The following is an 18110-nucleotide window of genomic DNA, read 5'->3' on the forward strand; positions in this document are numbered from 1 at the left end:
AGTGCTAAACCCATATGGAGGAGTTACCACCTATACCAGTCTGGTATAAGAATAACAGCATGTTTAGTGCTAAACCCATATGGAGGAGTTACCACCCATACCAGTCTGGTATAAGAATAATGACATGTTTAGTGCTAAACCCATATGGAGGAGTTACCACCCATACCAGTCTGGTATAAGAATAACAGCATGTTTAGTGCTAAACTCGTATGGAGGAGTTACCACCCATACCAGTCTGGTATAAGAATAATGACATGTTTAGTGCTAAACCCATATGGAGGAGTTACCACCCATACCAGTCTGGTATAAGAATAACAGCATGTTTAGTGCTAAACTCGTATGGAGGAGTTACCACCCATACCAGTCCGGTATAAGAATAACAGCACGTTTAGTGCTAAACTCGTATGGAGGAGTTACCACATCAGTAAACTCTATAATACAAAGAAAAAGCTCAAGCTCCTGGCCGTCAGCCAAAGATGTTCACTTCATCGTTATAAAATGGATTTTAAAGTGGTAAGCATGCCTCTCAAGCTTACCATAATGAAATGTAAGGCCATGTATGAACTTAGGCTTGCAGCTAATTCAAAAGACAACCCTAAGGCCTACTTCTCCTATTTGAGGAAGCTTAGAAGTAACCTGCAGCTCTGTACAGAACGTCTCCAGTCTCCTTCTCATTGAAAAGGACATTGGGAATGTGCTTGTGGACAAATTCTCTTCCAGCTTCACTCCACCCACCCTTTTCTCTGTCCCCTTCATTCCTGCGTTACATTTCTCCCCCTGAAATCAGTTTGCACCAAGTCCTTTTAGCAGTTTACTAAATTAGAAACACGACTTCTATGGGTCCTGACAGTATCTCTGGATGCCCGCTAACAGCCTGAAGTCCCACCTAGGAAACTCCTTCCATCAATTCTTCATCCTAAGTATCTCTGCTGATTTTGTCCCCAAGCTGTGGACAATAGCAGTTGTGCCCTTGTATAAAGGAGGCTCTTTTACTGACCCTGAGAATTACAGGCCTATTAGTCTCCCTGCTGTTATTTGCAAGCAACTGTCCAGATTTTCGCAGAATATTCAGATTTTTGCTTCATAAAATTTATGGTTTTCTGGCATGAGGATCAAATTCACTAAATAAGGACAGACATCGGAATTTCATGCTTCATATCCTTCAGAAAAATGCATGCTAACACCTTTTATTGTATCAAATTTCTAAGTTTATAAAAGCAATAATTAAAATGTCTGCCTAGTTTTGGACCCGTGTCCCCCCCCATTATTTTTGGCTTTGTCCAGATTTTGTTTGCAAGGCATATGGAATGTACAAGAGCTGAACTAATAGATGATGTGGGTGACCTTACACCCCTGGATGCACACCACCAGTTCACTTTTACAAAGGGCAGGTCATAACCACTTAGCCTGGTTGAAAGGATTATTGAGGCCATGGATATGGAACATAAAAGTCCACACTGCTTATCTGGACCTTGCCAAGGTCTATGACAGCACCCCACGTACTGGAATTAGCAAACTCTCCCATCTCAATGTTAGTCTGTACATAGCTCAACAGGTTAGCAGTTATCTGCCTCGGAGAAGAGGTAAAATTAACATCAGGGTATTTGCTCTAGTATAGACAGAAGAATGCCAGCAGTGATATTCCACAGAGTTCTGTCCTGGGTCTCCAAACCAAAGGGTACAAAGTCACACAGACAAACCATTTAGTAAAAACTACAAGAAAACTGCAGGTAAACTAGAGTTTTCACTGTGTGATACCTTAAACCTTCTATAGTAGAGGCCCATGGGATATATATCAATGACTTCTAATGGATGTTGGTTGGAATATTTTGCAGGCACCTTAATGTTTGAGTGTCAATTGGGTTTAAAGACCTCTAAAGTATAGCCAAACTGTTCAGTTATTATACTGTGCTAATGAGGTCAATAAGAAGGCTGAAACATGCATGTCCACAGCTAGTGGGTTTTGGCTTTCTTGGCCTGAATGTAGCCATAAACACTTAAAAAGCAAAAAAGTCAGACATTCAGAAGCCATGTATAGCTGAAGTGCTTAATGTCCTTAAGGAGTTATTTGCATGTATCCCAATGACCTCCATTACAGGAGGTTTAATCACACAGTGAAAACTCTAACTCAAAAGATTTAGGGGGTGACCTTTAAGAGCACCCACAGTGAGGCTCAGGGCCCTTATTTTCCTTCCATACTCCTGAGGGACTCGTGTGGTTCCTGTACAAATAAATCGCAGTGCTTCCCTGCACCTCTTCAGTAACCTGCCTTTTAAAATTAAGAGGTGCTTCCCTGCACCTCTTCAGTAACCTGCCTTTTAAAATTAAGGGGTGCTGCCCTGCACCTCTTCAATAACCTGCCTTTTAAAAATTAAGGGGTGCTGCCCTGCACCTTTTCAATAACCTGCCTTTTAAAATTAAGGGGTGCTGCCCTGCACCTCTTCAATAACCTGCCTTTTAAAATTAAGGGGTGCTGCCCTGCACCTCTTCAGTAACCTGTCTTAAAATTAAGGGCTAAAGATGGTTATAAAATGTAGCTTTTAGTACAAACTGTTTTTAGTTACATAAAGTTTTTGAATGGATATATTTTAGATGTGAATCAGGTATTAGCAGAATGTAATAAAGTGATGGTTTTAAGTGACTGGCATTGCATTTTTCATGGTTTTGTGTTTAATAGTTTGTCAGCTAGTTCATTGTGTCTCTAGTCACATCCTTACCAGTGTGTGCGCATTTTTATTTATTTATTTATTTATTTTTGGTGGCACCATATGAAAACTTTGCTGGGGTTGCCAGCTGTTAACCAAGCTTCAGTTCTGTATAAAATGGCCCGAACATGGACATGAAGCGTTCTTGGCCAGGAAGTGTAAACTGAAAAAAAAAAAGGAAATTAGATGTGTGAATACAAAGTTAACAGAAAAGTGGCGATTTTTTTTTTCAAATTTGGTAAGGGATAAAACTCAACAGTATTTTGTAAATTAATATTAAAAAAGATTATAAACATATTTGGTGTGACTTTTTTGGGTAAATTGCTCTGCCAATGATACTGCTAGGAAGTGTGGTTGAGTTTAGTATAGATGTTTGCATCCATTTGCACATTATTTTTTATTACTAAAAGAGGATGTGGTACAAACAGTTATCTTTTTAATTCCAGAAAAGGTGAAGGCCGACCTGAATGGGCACTGTTTGGCCGGCTAACTGAGCACAATGAAACCATTTTATTCAAGGAGAAGTTTTTAGACTGGGCTGAATCGAGAACAGACATGCAAAAAGATAAAGTAATGGTTATGGAGCCAAAGGTAAGAGAAGGTGGTCTCATTCCTGAAACTGTCATGTTCTGTTTATATCTAGTACACTGTAGTCTAACAGAATTATTGATCTTTTATATCTTGTACACTGTAGTCTAACAGAATTATTGATCTTTTATATCTTGTACACTGTAGTCTAACATAATTATTGATCTTTTATATCTTGTACACTGTAGTCTAACATAATTATTGATCTTTTCTCTTGAACGGAGATGTGGCTAAGATTCCTTTACATTATAAATGGCATTGCTGTGATGATTTGTTCCTCTAAACTAACAATGTGCATAAGCTACTGCAGTTTTTAAAAGTGTACTGCAGGAAACAATGCCATTCCTTTGTTCTTGTAGATGTGCTTAGAGGCAAACTATTACAAATCCATCAACTTACAAACTTCATTTGGTTTCAGCTAAAAAGTGTATAAAGACAGTGAGAAAAGTAGGGATGTAACATCTCGAACCTTCCGTGATAGTGCTGCAGCTCTGTATAGCTTTTCTCCGTTATACTTTTTTCCCTATGAAGCGCTTACTGTCAAGGGGGATGCTGCATACCTGCCCAGTATACCCAGTAAAACATCACACTAAGTGTGCACACTCTCTTTTCTGTTGCTTGTTTCGGGTTGCTGTTGCTGGTTTCAGTCATGGATCGCAATTATTGATCAATGTATAAAGCACTGAAGCCTTTAAAGGGCTCATGTGACTACAGAATGAAGAGCCGTTTAATATGCTTACCAAAGGCAAGTTGTTGAACATTAAGTGAAAGCACACAGATTGTCTGATATGAGGCTGTTTTATGAGTATTGTTTAGACATTTAACTATAAAATGGTTGATGGTTGCATTAGCAGTCAGTGCCAAAATAACAAGTGCCCTATGCATGTAAATTGTACATTATGTAAAAATGAAATGTAAAATTTACACTTTAAAAAAAAAAAAAAAAAAAAAAAAGAGTATATACTGTTGTATCACTGATGGTGGGCTGGCAAATCTTCATTGTATTTCTTAATTTGTAGGAGATGGCTATGTACTAATGGATAGGTGACAAACATGCTATAGTATACCTGTCACATGACATTATGGTTTGTATCTGCCCCTCCACCAAGCATGGAAATTTCCAGAAAAAAACATACCAGCTGCTGACTGGTGTAGAGGACCAACTATTGATATGGTCCAAAGGTATTTGATATATATCTTCGCAAGGGAATAAAATAAGAACCTCCCAAGATCTACCTACCATAAATTGTGTTAAATGTAAAATTGATCGCTGTCAAAGTGAAGTTTCAAATGGGATTTCCTGCTGTTCTTTTACTCGGTGCAGCTAGGGGTCAGATACTCTCCTGCAAATCCACAATGAGAAGCTACCTTCCTCATAGCCTTGTTTTCAAAGCCGTTTTGTGGATCTTTTATTTGTATTTTATGTGCACGCTGAAAGTTGTGTTATACTTGGTCACATTGTAGCAAAATGTGGTAGGTCCTGCCCTTGGATGTTTCAAAACAGATGTTCTGTAAAAAGTATTGTGATATGATGTTTTAAAATGATGTTTTGTACAGTAAATAATAATTTAAGCATTACTGTACAGAAAATGTTGTGCTTCCCTTTTGGAAAGAGTTATGTCCCAATACTAGGCAAAGGGGTTGCTTTAAACAAGTGTTGGTAACAAACAGTTGCCTTCCTAATGTAGTTTATGAAAAAGGACAGCTTGTGACCCTGGGAGTAAATAGGCCTTTCACGTCAGGGGTTGATTTGTGAGTGGAATAGCTGTTCTGGGAGTGCACTGTAAAAGAGAACTTGTTGAAACTTGCTGTACATACTTCAGGCAAGGATAAGTGTTGTGTGAGCAATGTCTTCTCCTCACTTAGAATAATGGCTAGATTCAAAGAAAAGGTCATTGCATTCACCAATTGGGAGATCCAGTTATATATCTCCCTGGGACGAGATGACTACTGTGCTTTACAAAGGATGTTCTGTACCAATCGTTTAAGGGTTTCTGCATAGTGGCCAAGCCTTTGCTGCCCTCACTGTGCCTTTTTTGGGCAGAGTTCATTTAATGAATATACCAGCCTAATAAACCAAATTATAAATTGCACCTGAAGGAGGCCCTTCCCAGTGTCTGTAGTCTTGAGAATAAACGTCATGATTTGGAGGCACTTCTGTATGTGGAACAAGTCCATGTTTTATAGTTGTAGAGGCACAGAACCAAGGGTAATGAGAGCACCTCTTCCATGACAGGCTTCAGGGCTATCGCAGCTTCAAGGCCGCTGGTAATGGTGGAGGTGTCCCAGTGTTCATTAGAGATTTTGTCCCTTCCAAAGTGATACCCCGTGACTACCAAAGTGATACCCCGTGACTACCACAGTGATACCCCGTGACTACCACAGTGATACCCCGTGACTACCAAAGTGATACCTTGTGACTACCACAGTGATACCCCGTGACTACCACAGTGATACCCCGTGACTACCACAGTGATACCCCGTGACTACCAAAGTGATACCTTGTGACTACCAAAGTGATACCCCGTGACTACCACAGTGATACCCCGTGACTACCAAAGTGATACCTCGTGACTACCACAGTGATACCCCGTGACTACCAAAGTGATACCCCATGACTACCAAAGTAATACCCCGTGACTACCACAGTGATACCCCGTGACCCAGGTGAGCTCATTCAACTTCATCTCACACTCGATAAACCAGAATTTCAACTTAGAACTTATCGATCACCTTCTGTGGCCCCATAGGATCATGAAAACGTCCTGGCCCTCCTCGTAAACATCCCCATAAGAGAGAGATGTTCTTCGTGTTTCACTGTTGCAGTCATTACACTTGGGTTATCCTGCTTGTAGGCTACCCTCAGTTGGCCTGAATTCCAAAGTGTAGGACCGGCGTCGGTTGCTGTCACCTCCTCCCTGACGTCAGTGCGCCAGGGGTATAAAAGATGCAGCCGATGCCATTTTCTTCAGTCTTTCTTGCCATGCTGTGCCCAAAGCATGAGCAGTTTGCAAGTGCTGCTTGGCCGACTCCTGAGATTTTCGTGTTCAAATTTCAGATTCGAAGTCTTCATTAAAAGCTAAGTACCCCATTGGGGAAACTTTTTTCTTGCTCCAGACCAATGTCAGAATAAGTTAATAATTGTATTTCTTATGGGAAGCAAATACCTCATAAGGATTTCCACTCTTACTGTATTCCTTGCCTAGGCCCTGACCACGACGTTGCTAGTTGTCGGTTTTGTGCTAGATTTAACCAACGCACTATTAAGCGTCAGTACGATTTTGCATTACACTATTTTGGCAGAAGATTTAATTATACCATGTTGTCAGATAGCCATCTGACTATTGAAATTCACAAGAAACGCAAAGAAAAAGAAAAGGACAGGCATCCGAGGTCCAAAACCGACGACGAGGCTTCTTCTAAGCCAGTCGCCGGTTCTCAGTGAGGCGCCTTCACAGCCCCTGACGCCCGCTACTTTAGACCCGCAGGCCGCTACCAACTCCCACGTGGAGTCACCTAGGCCACTGGAAGCTGAAGGTATTGGACCTTCGGAGACTATTCCCTCAGATGGGTCCGGAGCCGCTGAGTAGGCATTGGCTTCTGAGGGTGTTTTCAGACCAACTCAATTATACATTAAAAAGACTTCAGCTTCAAAGGCAAAGACTAAAGCACCCTTAAAGACAAAGAAACAAGTACAACAGCCTCATGGACAGGCCTCCATGCCCAAAAAACAGATGCTCAAAATGGCCGAAGACTTAATTACTTTGATCAGGGGTTCCCATCCCCCACCTGATAAAAGGCCTAGGCAAGAGACAGAATATGAATCTTCAGATCAGGTTTCCATTTCATCTTATTCCGCTCTCTTCCTCCCTATGAGGATTCTGATGCTGAAGAATCTAGCCCTTCAGCCTCTCCTCCTGAGGATTACTCTTTTGGGGAAACCTTGCATACCATGAGGGAGCATTTCCACTGGGAGAGCCAAGATTTTTCAGAATCTAAGAAAAGGCCCAGCGACTTCCTTTTACTACCACAACACAGGCCCGTAGCTATTCCACCTGTATTAGACATTGTTGATGTATTTTCTGAGCCCAGTCTGACCCCTGACTCCTTACCTACAGCTCCTGTTAAGCCGGACAGGTACTACAGGGTTCCTGACTCTCATAAATTCCTTTTCAAAAACCCTGCTGCTGACCCAGAAACTATCTCTCAGGGTCCCAAAGGAGTCAAGGCTTCCACTGCAAAAAACCCTACCCCCTCTGACAGGGATTCTAGGGCATTGGACAGATGTGGAAAAAGATTTACACTTCTGCTACCTTGGCTATAAGGGCTTTAAATTGTCAGTTTCATATGCTCAAATATCAGCAATATATTATGTCACTGCTTAAACAGAAAATGTTGACAAATTCTGAATGTACAGAAAACAAAGAAATGCAGGATTTATTGCATGCAGCTGAACAAGTTGGAAAGCATACTTTGCAATGTGGTTTTGATTCTTTGGAGGCCTCCTGCAGAGCCGCTGTTACGGGTTCTGTCATCAGGAGGCATGCTTGGTTAAAAGAACAAAGTCTGCCTGATCATGTCAAAGCAAAATTATTAGATGCCCCATTACAGCATGATACTTTGTTTGGTGTTAAAGAAAATGGAGGACAAAGCTAAATCTATGCAAACGGTTAAGGATTTCTTACAGGTTCAGCCTCCAAGATTTAGCAGACACTGGCCTACAAAGAAATGGTCCTTTCCAGTGTCAGACAAACCACAAAGGGGCAGATACAGATGCCCAAGAGGCAGATCCCAGTCCCAAGGTTCGTACAGGTCTAAACAATGGGGTGCTTCTACCTCCTAAAGTGGAGAAGACAAATCATAACCATACAGAAAACAGTCCCAATGACTTCCCCTTACCTGCACCAAGCACTTATCTTCTGGCAGCACCTTTAGGGAGAAAACTATCACTTTTTTCTCAAAACTGGCACATAATAATCCAGGACAAATGGGTCATCTAGACATAGTGTCACAAGGCTACAAGTTTCACTTCCATACCCTGCCAAGGACAAACTTTTGGCCAGACCTGCCAAAACATTAATGGGCAGAGGCACAAAAGCAAGTCTCATCCCTCATGGACATGAGGGCAATTCAACAAGTACCAGAGCAAGAGCAGAGACAAGGATTTTATTCAAGACTGTTCTTGGTACCAAGAAAGGGCAAGACCTGGAGACCAATACTGGACCTATTTATTCTAAACACATTTCTGGATATACCAAAATTCAAAATGTTGACTCTACAGCAACTTCTGCCATGCTGGGCAAGAAGGCTTGGCTTGTGACTTTAGACCTAAAAGAGGCATACCTGCATGTCCCAATCAGACAAACATGCAGAAGGTATCTCAGATTCAAAGCTGGCTCAATGCACTACCAATTCTCTGCACTGCCCTTTGGCTTATCTACTGTGCCCATGGTCTTCACAAATTGCCTGGCACCAGTAATTGCATTCTGCAGACAAAGAGGAATACACATATATCCTTACTTGGATGACTGCCTCATTCAAGCAGAGAGCAAGACATTCTACTACAGCATCTGGCATTTGTAATGAGATTTCTAACAGGCCTAGGGTACACAGTCAATGAAAAGAAATCAAAACTAGTACCCTCCCAAGAGATAATATTCCTGGGTGCAAGCTTAAATACAACTGCCCAGATGGCTTATCTCACGCCAGACAAACAAAGGCAACTGACTACCTATTTCAACCTGTTGGCAACAAAGGCCCAGTTATCTGCAAGAAAAATTCTGCTGGCTTTGGGCTTCATGGCATCCTGCATTCTACTAATTCCATATGCGAGACTGCATATGAGGAAACTTCAATGGTACCTAAAAAGTGTTTGGACTCAACATTGCCACAGCCTGGAAACAATAGTTACTCTCATTCCCTGCCTGCAATAGGAGTTTCATTGGTGGGTGAAGGCTTGTCACCAGAACAAGGGGCAGCCATTCACTTTACCTCCAGCCAGGCAGCCATTAACAACGGATGCATCAGATTATGCCTGGGGGGCCCACATGACAGGAAGATGTATTCAAGGTACATGGTCCGCAAACCGAATGCATCTACATATCAATCAAAAAGAGATGCTAGCTGTTCAGAATGCCCTGACAGCCTTCAAGGACCTACTTCATCCGGGACAAATACTGATAAAGACAGACAACACCACAGTCATGTGGTATATAAACAAGCAGGGAGGCACTCATTCTTACCCCCTTTGCAGACTAGCCATGACTTTGTGGGACACAGCATTGACTTACCGAGTACATCTACAGGCACAATTCCTGCCAGGAAAGATAAATACTCTGGCAGACGAACTAAGCAGAAACGTCATGGATCCCCACGAGTGGAAATTGTATCCACAAATCTTCAGCATAACAAGAAAATGGGGATGCCTGGATATAAATGTATTTGCCTCTCCTCACAACTACCAACTAAAAAGATTCTGCGTCAGGACTTATCACAAACAAGCATGGAAAGTGGACGCCCTATCTTTCAGCTGGAAAAGCTTAGCAGTATATGCCTTTCCTCCACTGCCTCTCCTCCCCAAGGTACTCCTAAAGGTCAGAGAAGAAAAGCCAAAGATTATACTGATTGCCCCAGACTGGCCCCGCCAGCACTGGTACCCAATCCTAAGGAACTTGTCTCAATGCCCGGCTTGGACCTTGCCCCAAATACCTCATCTACTATCCCAACAAAACAATCACATCCTGCACAGCCAATTAAAGACCTTAAATCTGGCAGCATGGCAGATAATGTAGTGATACAAAACATGCCTCTTATTAAAGCTGTAATGGATGTCATTTTGGAGGCCAGAAGGCCTAGTACAAGAAAATCTTATGCTGGAAAATGGAAGAGATCCTGTGCTTGGAACCAGGCACAAGGAATTGACACAGCTGTACCAAATATTCCTCAGATTTTGCAATACTTAGCTGAGATGCTGGACAAAGGCCTATGCTTTTCATCTATTAAAATTCATGCCTCTGCCATTTTGGCTCATTACAATATGGAGCCACCAATCTTTTCTCATCCCTTGCTAAGGCAGTACCTCAGAGGAGCCAAAAACTTAAGGCCTCCAAGGAGATCACCAGTGCCTGCATGGGACCTCAATTATGTTTTGAAAAAACTCACCCTGCCTCCTTTTGAGCCAGCCGCTACAGCTGATATAAAGTTTTTATCTTGGAAAACAGCTCTGCACCTAGCAATAACCTCTGCAAGACGAGTCTCAGAGCTACAGACATTCATGGCTGTGGAACCTTTTAACATTTTTTATCCAGACAGGGTTTCTCTGAGGACAAACCCAACATTTATGCCTAAGGTAGTGTCCAGTGTGGCCCTTAACCAAACTATTCATCTGCCTACTTTTTATCCAAACCCACAGAATAAGGGGGAGAGAATTCTACATTCTTTGGACATAGGCAGCTACACTTCTACTTGAACAGAACCAAAGCTTTCAGAAAGACAGAGTAACTACTAGTGGTATATGCTGCAGGATCACAAGGAAAGGCCATCTCAAAGCAGACTATTTCAAAGTGGATAGGCCACTGCATTCATTTCTGCTATTCACAACATGGCAAGCCAGTGCCTAAGGGCATTAGGCCACATTCAACCAGAGCAGCAGCCACTTCAGCAGCCTTCCTCAGGGGATTACCAACCAAAGACATTTTAGAGGCTGCTACCTGGAGTTCAGTGCACACCTTTACAAAGCACTATCATTTAGCACTCTACTCTAAATCCAGGGCAGGCTTTGCCACTGCAGTTCTGCAGGGCTTCATAGCCGCTCCTAATGCTATTTAGCTCCAGCCTGCCAACCATAGCTTTGGGAATCTACCCAAATGTAATGCCTGCAACAGTGAAACACGAAGAACATAGTACAGTTGTGTACACTTACCTTAAATGTAGATGTTCGAGTGTATTCACTGTTGCAGTCCAGGTTACCCACCCACCATCCCCCATAACTTTGCTGCAACTTATCTGCTCTTCTCCAACCTATACAACCTATGTGGTGTATTTGCTTGTAGATGAAGGTATTATATATATTTTTTGGTCCATGCATGTTTTATTGGCATATTTTTAGCCTACCCTTTTGGGGGCACCCGACATCTGGGGCAAGAAAAACTGAAGAAAATGGTGTCGGCTGCATCTTTTATACCCCTGGCGTACTGACGTCAGGGAAGAGGCAACAGCAACCGACGCCGGACCAGGACTTTGGAATTCAGGCCAACTGAGGGTAGCCTGCCAGCAGGATAACCCAAGTGTAATGACTGCAACAGTGAATACACTTGAACATCTACATTTACGGTAAGTGTACACAACTGTACATTCTTTAATCCTCTGTGACTTCAACTATCATTCCGTAGACTGCAGGGCTTAGACTGATAACACTGGTTATATGCAGCACTTCTTAGACTGCGTTAATGAGAATTCCTAGGATCAGATTGGCTAAATTCCCACCAGGGGCAGTAATATCCTGGAACTGTTCTCACAGACTCTACCCAGCATGTTCCCTGCCTCTGGTTTGCCTCATTAGTTAAGTAATACCACAAACTGGTTACCTTTACCCTGAGAACATTCAACCCCCACACACACACACACACACACACACACACACACACACACACTATCACCACCCTCTTTAGAGATTCCAAAAGTGCAAATGTATTACAGTTGTAGAGCGAGTGAAATCTGAAAATTTACCCAGGTCATGTCCAGTGTGGATTCACTTTTTGTAGCCACTTTTGCCAAGGATCTTTTGGCTCATTTTGGTCAATGCATTTCTAGAAGCCTTGCATACCAGAACCAAATACAATGGCATATTCGATAACAAATCACCCTGCTTGATCAGTAGATATTAACAAGTCATATAACGTAAGGAAGAAACTGTTTAGATTACGTTCTAAGGCCAGAGCCTCCCATTACAAAGGTAATATAAAATGCCTCACCAAGAAACTGAGGGCATTTATAAATACCAGCAAAATATTCCATGAATGTAGGCCAGCTTCTGAGGCTAAGAGTAATTATAATCCCAAACAAGAAGTAGTTCATGTCACGGATTCACATGCGTCTGTAACGGCACTTCCCATTCAAATCCTAAAGACCTTCTCAACATAGTAGCAAATAAGCTGGCTGCAAATTTCTCCCATGAAACTATCCTTTCCACTCTAAGCACCCCAGGCTCACTTCCCCCAATGATACCCCCAAGATTCGTATCATTAAACTACTCTCCCAGACGAAAAACACCTCATTTATGGGTCCAGACAATGTACCAGGTTGTCTAATAGGTAATGTCAAAGAGGCTCTTTTTGATCCCCTAGGGTGTGTTCCCAAGCCATGGCTCACTCCAGTGGTTTTGCCTTCTCCATAAGGATAGCTTTACTATAGATCTGGGAAGCTACAGAGCCATTAGACTTACCAGTCATGTTTGTAGTGCCATGGAATGTATCATCACTGACCTCATAAACCAGAATATTCAGAGTGGCTCAAGTCACAACAATTTGGATTTGTTAAGGAAAGGTTGTCCCTGCTAAATTTTGTGTGCTTTTTGAAAAGGTAACACAGGTGGTAGACGGTGACCCCACTGTTAATGCTGCCTACTTGGGTCTAGCTAAGGTATTTAACACGGTACAACATGACGAAATTATTAATGTGCAAACAACCTTAAACACCCTGTTTAGTAAGATGGCTGTACAACATGATGAAATTATTAATATGCAAACAACCTTAAACACCTTGTTTAGTAAGATGGATTGCAAACTGGCTCAAGGACTGAAGGCATTGTCAGAGCTGGTGATGTCCCCTCAGCTAGGGAAGAGGCGACCATTGGCATTTTCCATGTCTCCGTACTAGGCTCCCCTCATTTTAGCATTCATTCCTCTGACCTAAACACTAACAATAAGGATATCTGGCTGACCAAGTTCGCTAATGATTGTTTGATTTAACTACTCCAGCCAGTTTACAATGACGCTAACACCATTCAAATGGAACTAATACACCTTAACTTCTGATGCCCAAAAAAGGGCTCAGACTACATGCTAAGAAATGAATGATCTTCAGAAATCAAAAAATTCCTACCTCCTACCGTATCAGTGACACCCCACTGTCCAGTGAGTCAGTGGTTTATGGCTCCCTCTCCTTTGATTATAATGTAGTAACTGCAGTCAGAAAAAATCTAACTGTATCTCACAATTAATAACAAAGGGCATCTCATCTAAGGCCAAAGAAGTTACTCCCCTGTACTCTGCCCCGGTTAGACCTGTTATAGAGTATAATGCACCTTTTGGCATCTATCTCACTAGACATAGGTTCATAGGTAGGTACTAGGCTATCTGCCCGAAGGCATTTATAAGTTTAGCCAGAATGTGCTGGCTTTTGCCGCCCCCCTTAGATTAGTTCCCTGTGCCTCTGTCCAGCAGAGCCACTGAAGTGATGCCCGGGTTAAATTTTCTGTTTCCCATCCACTCATCAAGGTTTCTCGAGTGTTAGTGAGGAGCTCTGCCTAATGTAGATCGGAATCTTGTTCCAAAGCATGGGAAGTCTCTGGGAAAGGAATCTATCGCTCCAGCACATCCTATTTATTGTTGTAGTGAGGTTTAGATCCCTAGAGCATGTGGCTTGAGGGGATATGGTTTTCTTTAGGTGGAGCATGTCCATCAGTTCTGGGTTGGACATGGCCTTGTATGTCAGGCAGAGATCACCTCTGAGTAGGCAGTATGCAACTGAGTACAGCTTGAGTTTCTTCAGTCGAGCTGCATAGGGCATCTGTTTGAGGCCAGTGATCCTCTTGGCGAGGTACTTCTGTGGTCTTTCCAGCTGTTGCATGTGTCTTGTAAGGTTCATCCCAAATAGGGCATTGTACTCTATGATGGGTCTGATGAGGGATGAGTAGAGGGGCACAATGACCTCTTTTGATCTGGATGTGAACCCTTTTGTGATTAGGTGAGCCACACAGAAGGATTTTCTAACCACTTTGGCAATGTTATTATCAAAGGAGTGATTACTATCTTTTTGGGTCCCCAGATCCCTTATTACATCTTCCATATTTAGGGACCTACCACCTATGTGGTAGTTTGTGGGTACTTTGTTTATTCCAAAGGGGATGACTATGCACTTTTTGGCATTTAGCTTGAGGCCATGATTTTGACACCAGGTATCCGTCTCAGTGAGACCCTTTTGGAGGATGTCTGTGTCAGCCGGAGAGTCAATTATAGCCCCTAGTTTGCTGTCGTCTGCGAACTTGGTCAGCCATAGTCCTCCTGTGCTTGCCTGTACCTCTGAGATATATATGCCGAACAGGAGGGGTCCTAGGACTGAGCCCTGGGGAGCGCCACTTGTAACTGGTTTAGAGTCAGACCTAGCTCCCGCAACTCTTACCATGTGGGTTCTGCCCGTGAGCCAGTTGGCAACCCATCTTGTGACATAGGGGTTTATGTTCAGGCTGGTGAGCTTGTCTATAATACCAGAATGGGGAATGGTGTTGAAAGCCTTTGCGAGGTCTAGGTAGGCTGTGTGTACCACCTTTTCCTCTATAGCCTTGGTAACTGTCTCTAAGAAGTCCACCAGGTTTAGGAGGCATGATCTGCCCTTAAAGCTGAACTGGGTAGGGTCCAGTGTTTGGAGGTTCCCAATGTCTCTGTGAATGAGTTCCATGATGATGTGCTCCATAGTCTTGCAGACCAAGCTAGTCAGGTTTATAAGGTAATAGTTCCCGGGGTCTGTTGTGCCTCCACCTTTGGATACAACTTTTGCTGTGTGCCACTCTATGGGCACATAGCCTGTGGAGAGGCTGAGTTTGAACAGTGCGTTTAGGTGAGGGGTTAGTTTGTCTTTGAGCTCATGTAGGATGCAGCCTGGGGCACCGTCTGGTCCCATTGATGCTGTGTTTTTGGCTTTGGAGAGGGCTGTTTTAACCTGAGTGTCTGTGATTTCAGGGGCTCTACATTCTTCTATTATGGGCCCTTTTTGGGGTGAGAGGGGGGTGAAGTTTGCACTGAACCTGCCTGCCAGGATGTTGGCGATATCGGTCGGTTCACTGTATTTTGTGCCATTTTTCACTAACCAAGCAGATCTGAGCATTGCCACTTAGATTCTTGACATAGCTAAAGAATGCCTTGTGGTTATCTTTGGAGTTCTTGGCAAGTTTTCTTTCGAAGCTCGCCTTGGATGATTTTATGAGGGATCGTAGTTTCTTGCTGATACTGATCAGGGATGTCTTCCCTTCTTGGGATTTTACTCTCTTCTATACTAGTTTCCTCCTTCTATTGTATAGCTTGTTTATGGCAGGGGTCCACCAGACTGGTTTCCTTTTCTTGGAGGAGTGAGTCTTGGTTTTGCTTGGGATAGCAGGATCCAGGCATTCTTGTAGGTGCCCGTAGAATGCATTAGTAAAGGATTTTGCAGTTTGGGCAGCGTTATCCTTTAGCATGGGGGCTTTGAAACTTTTCACCTTCGTCTTAAGTAACGTGAAGTTTGCTTTTGAAAAGTTTTTCACAGTGGTTTCCCTGTCCGGGGGTGGGGGCAGAATATGGATATCCAAAGTGATTTGTTTATGGTCAGATCTAACCAGCAAGGGGTTGACCTCTGGTGTGGAACACCGGTCGCCCATGTTGGTGATAACCAGGTCCAATATGTTGTCACCTCTGGTGTGTTGACCAGTTGATCCAGGACGTTTGAGTTTATAAATTCTAGGAAATGCTGGGCAAGGGAGTTAGAACTTGAGTAGTTCTCCCAGTTAATGTTTGGGTAATTGAAATCACCCAATATTAGGGTGTTTGGTAGGACTTTTATGTTTCCCAGTGTTTCCAGAAATGCGGAATGGGGGTCCTGGGACATGGTGCGTGATCTGTAGCAAGCTAAAATTTGAATTGCAGTTTTGCCCGTTGTTAGTTGCATATGGATGATCTCTGAAGCATCGTACTGTACCGCTAACCTGGAGATGTGGTATCCTTGATGAATATGGATACGCCCCCGCCTTTTGTATTTCTGTCCGGGTTCTGTGGCTGAAAAATATGGTATGAGTTGTAGCCTGGTAGTGCTGGGGTGCTGTATGGAGCCTTAAACCAGGTTTCTGTTACTGCACATATATCAATTTTCTTCTTACTGAGGAGTGTCTTGAGTGCATGCATTTTGAGGTTTAGACTTCTAGCATTGAGTAGCATTACCCTCAGTTTTTTGTTACTTGTGCTATTTATGGCGGTGGGTTTGTCTTTTGAGCCTTGCCTACAAAAGGCACTATGGGGGTGGCAAGATCCTTGGCCAGTATTCAAAAGCCTAAGGGTGACAGGTGCAAGCCGTTTCTAGCGAAGCATCATGGCTTATCGAGCATGTCATCCCAGGCGGACAGACACTGGATCCCTTTTGAATGACACCAGAAACTTAACCAATTGTTGAAATTGATAATTTTTTCTTTATACCGTGGTATCATTCTTGGTGAGGGCAGGATGCTACTCAGTGTCAGGGTTATACCAGTCTGGGCTATGTGATCAGAGAGCTCTTCCATGTCTCTTTTCATGTAGTCCCAGGGAGATACAGCTCAGGTCATTCACAATAACATGGACAATGACAGAGTCGTATTTGTACTTGTTCTGGAGTGACCTGAGTGCTTGTGTTATGTGGCGGATACTGGCACCTGACAGGCAGCTAACAGTAACCTTCTTGTTCAGCCTAGTGAGTGGGACGTCAGTGTGCCTGACTATAGAGTCACCTATTACTAGTATGCTGGGTATGTTATTTTGCCTTAAGGGCTGTGATTGTGTGGCACACTGGTTTTGTGAACTGTGTGTTTCATGGTTTGTGTTGGGGGGGTGGAGGTTGCTTGGATGTCTGCTTTGGAGGTCTCTGTTGATTTTTATTTAGAGTCTCCAAGTATGTTTTTGTGTATTTATGTGTGTTTTTTGCTGGTGCTGGTTTAATGGGTCTATGTAAGACTGGTGGTGTGATGCAAGTATTTCCCTTCTCCTCTTGACTGTCTGATCCAGTCTTGGGTTGAGAGAGCTTTGCCTCCAGTTTGGCTGTATTATTGCATTTCTCGCATGTATTAGTGTTTGGTGGTAGGAGGAGAGGGTTGTCTGTGTACATGAGGCAGTTGTAACATTGCCTCAAAATGCCCAGATATATATCAAAAAACTCAACAATCAGCAGGGATCCCATACAAAACAATCTCTGGCATCAAAAATCTTAGTTATCAGAAATGGTTGGAATCAATATCCCCTGTACTGTGTTTTATATAGCCAGGCTTTAAACGTAGGTTGGACAGATGGATGGGTACCATAAAATACATTCTGCAACTCATAGGCTTTTCCCATCTTGAAAAGGTCAGTAGTGTCTGAAGGTGGTTATTGGCAAGGCATGCAAGATATCTTATCAAATAAACTTCTATATTCAATGATTCCCATGAAGAGACCGCCTTTAGGAGTCCGAGATAATATGAAGATATTCTGCTGAAAATCCAGACCAGGAGGACATTACTTGACTTTCTTTTTGTGACTAAAACTAAACTAGTATAAGAGACTACAGAATTTGTGTAATACTTTTGTTTCATGTCCTGAACTAAGAAGAATTTGGAGTTGAGGTTGGCATAGGGTTTGAAGGTTGGTATAATGGTTAAGGTGTGTACCTTAGAGACTAGAAATACAGGGTTTGATTCTCACCTAGGAAAATTGGTTAGGTTTAAAATCATCCCAGAAAGGGCAGCTAGCCTAGTACTTACCTTTGAACCTATGAATGTGCACCACTAAACTGTTGTTTTGCTTTCTGCTTTAATAAAAACACAATTTTAAGGGCAAAGTGCCT

General features: G+C 42.7%; 1 protein-coding gene across 1 annotated transcript in view; it reads left to right on the forward strand.

Moving 5' to 3' along the window:
- The window catches only part of LOC122788066 (supervillin-like), a 1698127-nt gene that overhangs the window by 1446070 nt on the left and 233947 nt on the right, over positions 1–18110 (forward strand). The window contains exon 24 of the mRNA XM_044054988.1: positions 3152–3296. Within this exon, the coding sequence (XP_043910923.1) occupies positions 3152–3296 (145 nt within the window). The remainder of the gene's footprint in view (positions 1–3151; positions 3297–18110) is intronic.

The sequence above is a fragment of the Protopterus annectens genome, chromosome 13.part0 (assembly GCF_019279795.1).
Source record: "Protopterus annectens isolate FY-2018-M chromosome 13.part0, PAN1.0, whole genome shotgun sequence".
In the NCBI taxonomy this organism is placed as follows: domain Eukaryota; kingdom Metazoa; phylum Chordata; order Ceratodontiformes; family Protopteridae; genus Protopterus; species Protopterus annectens.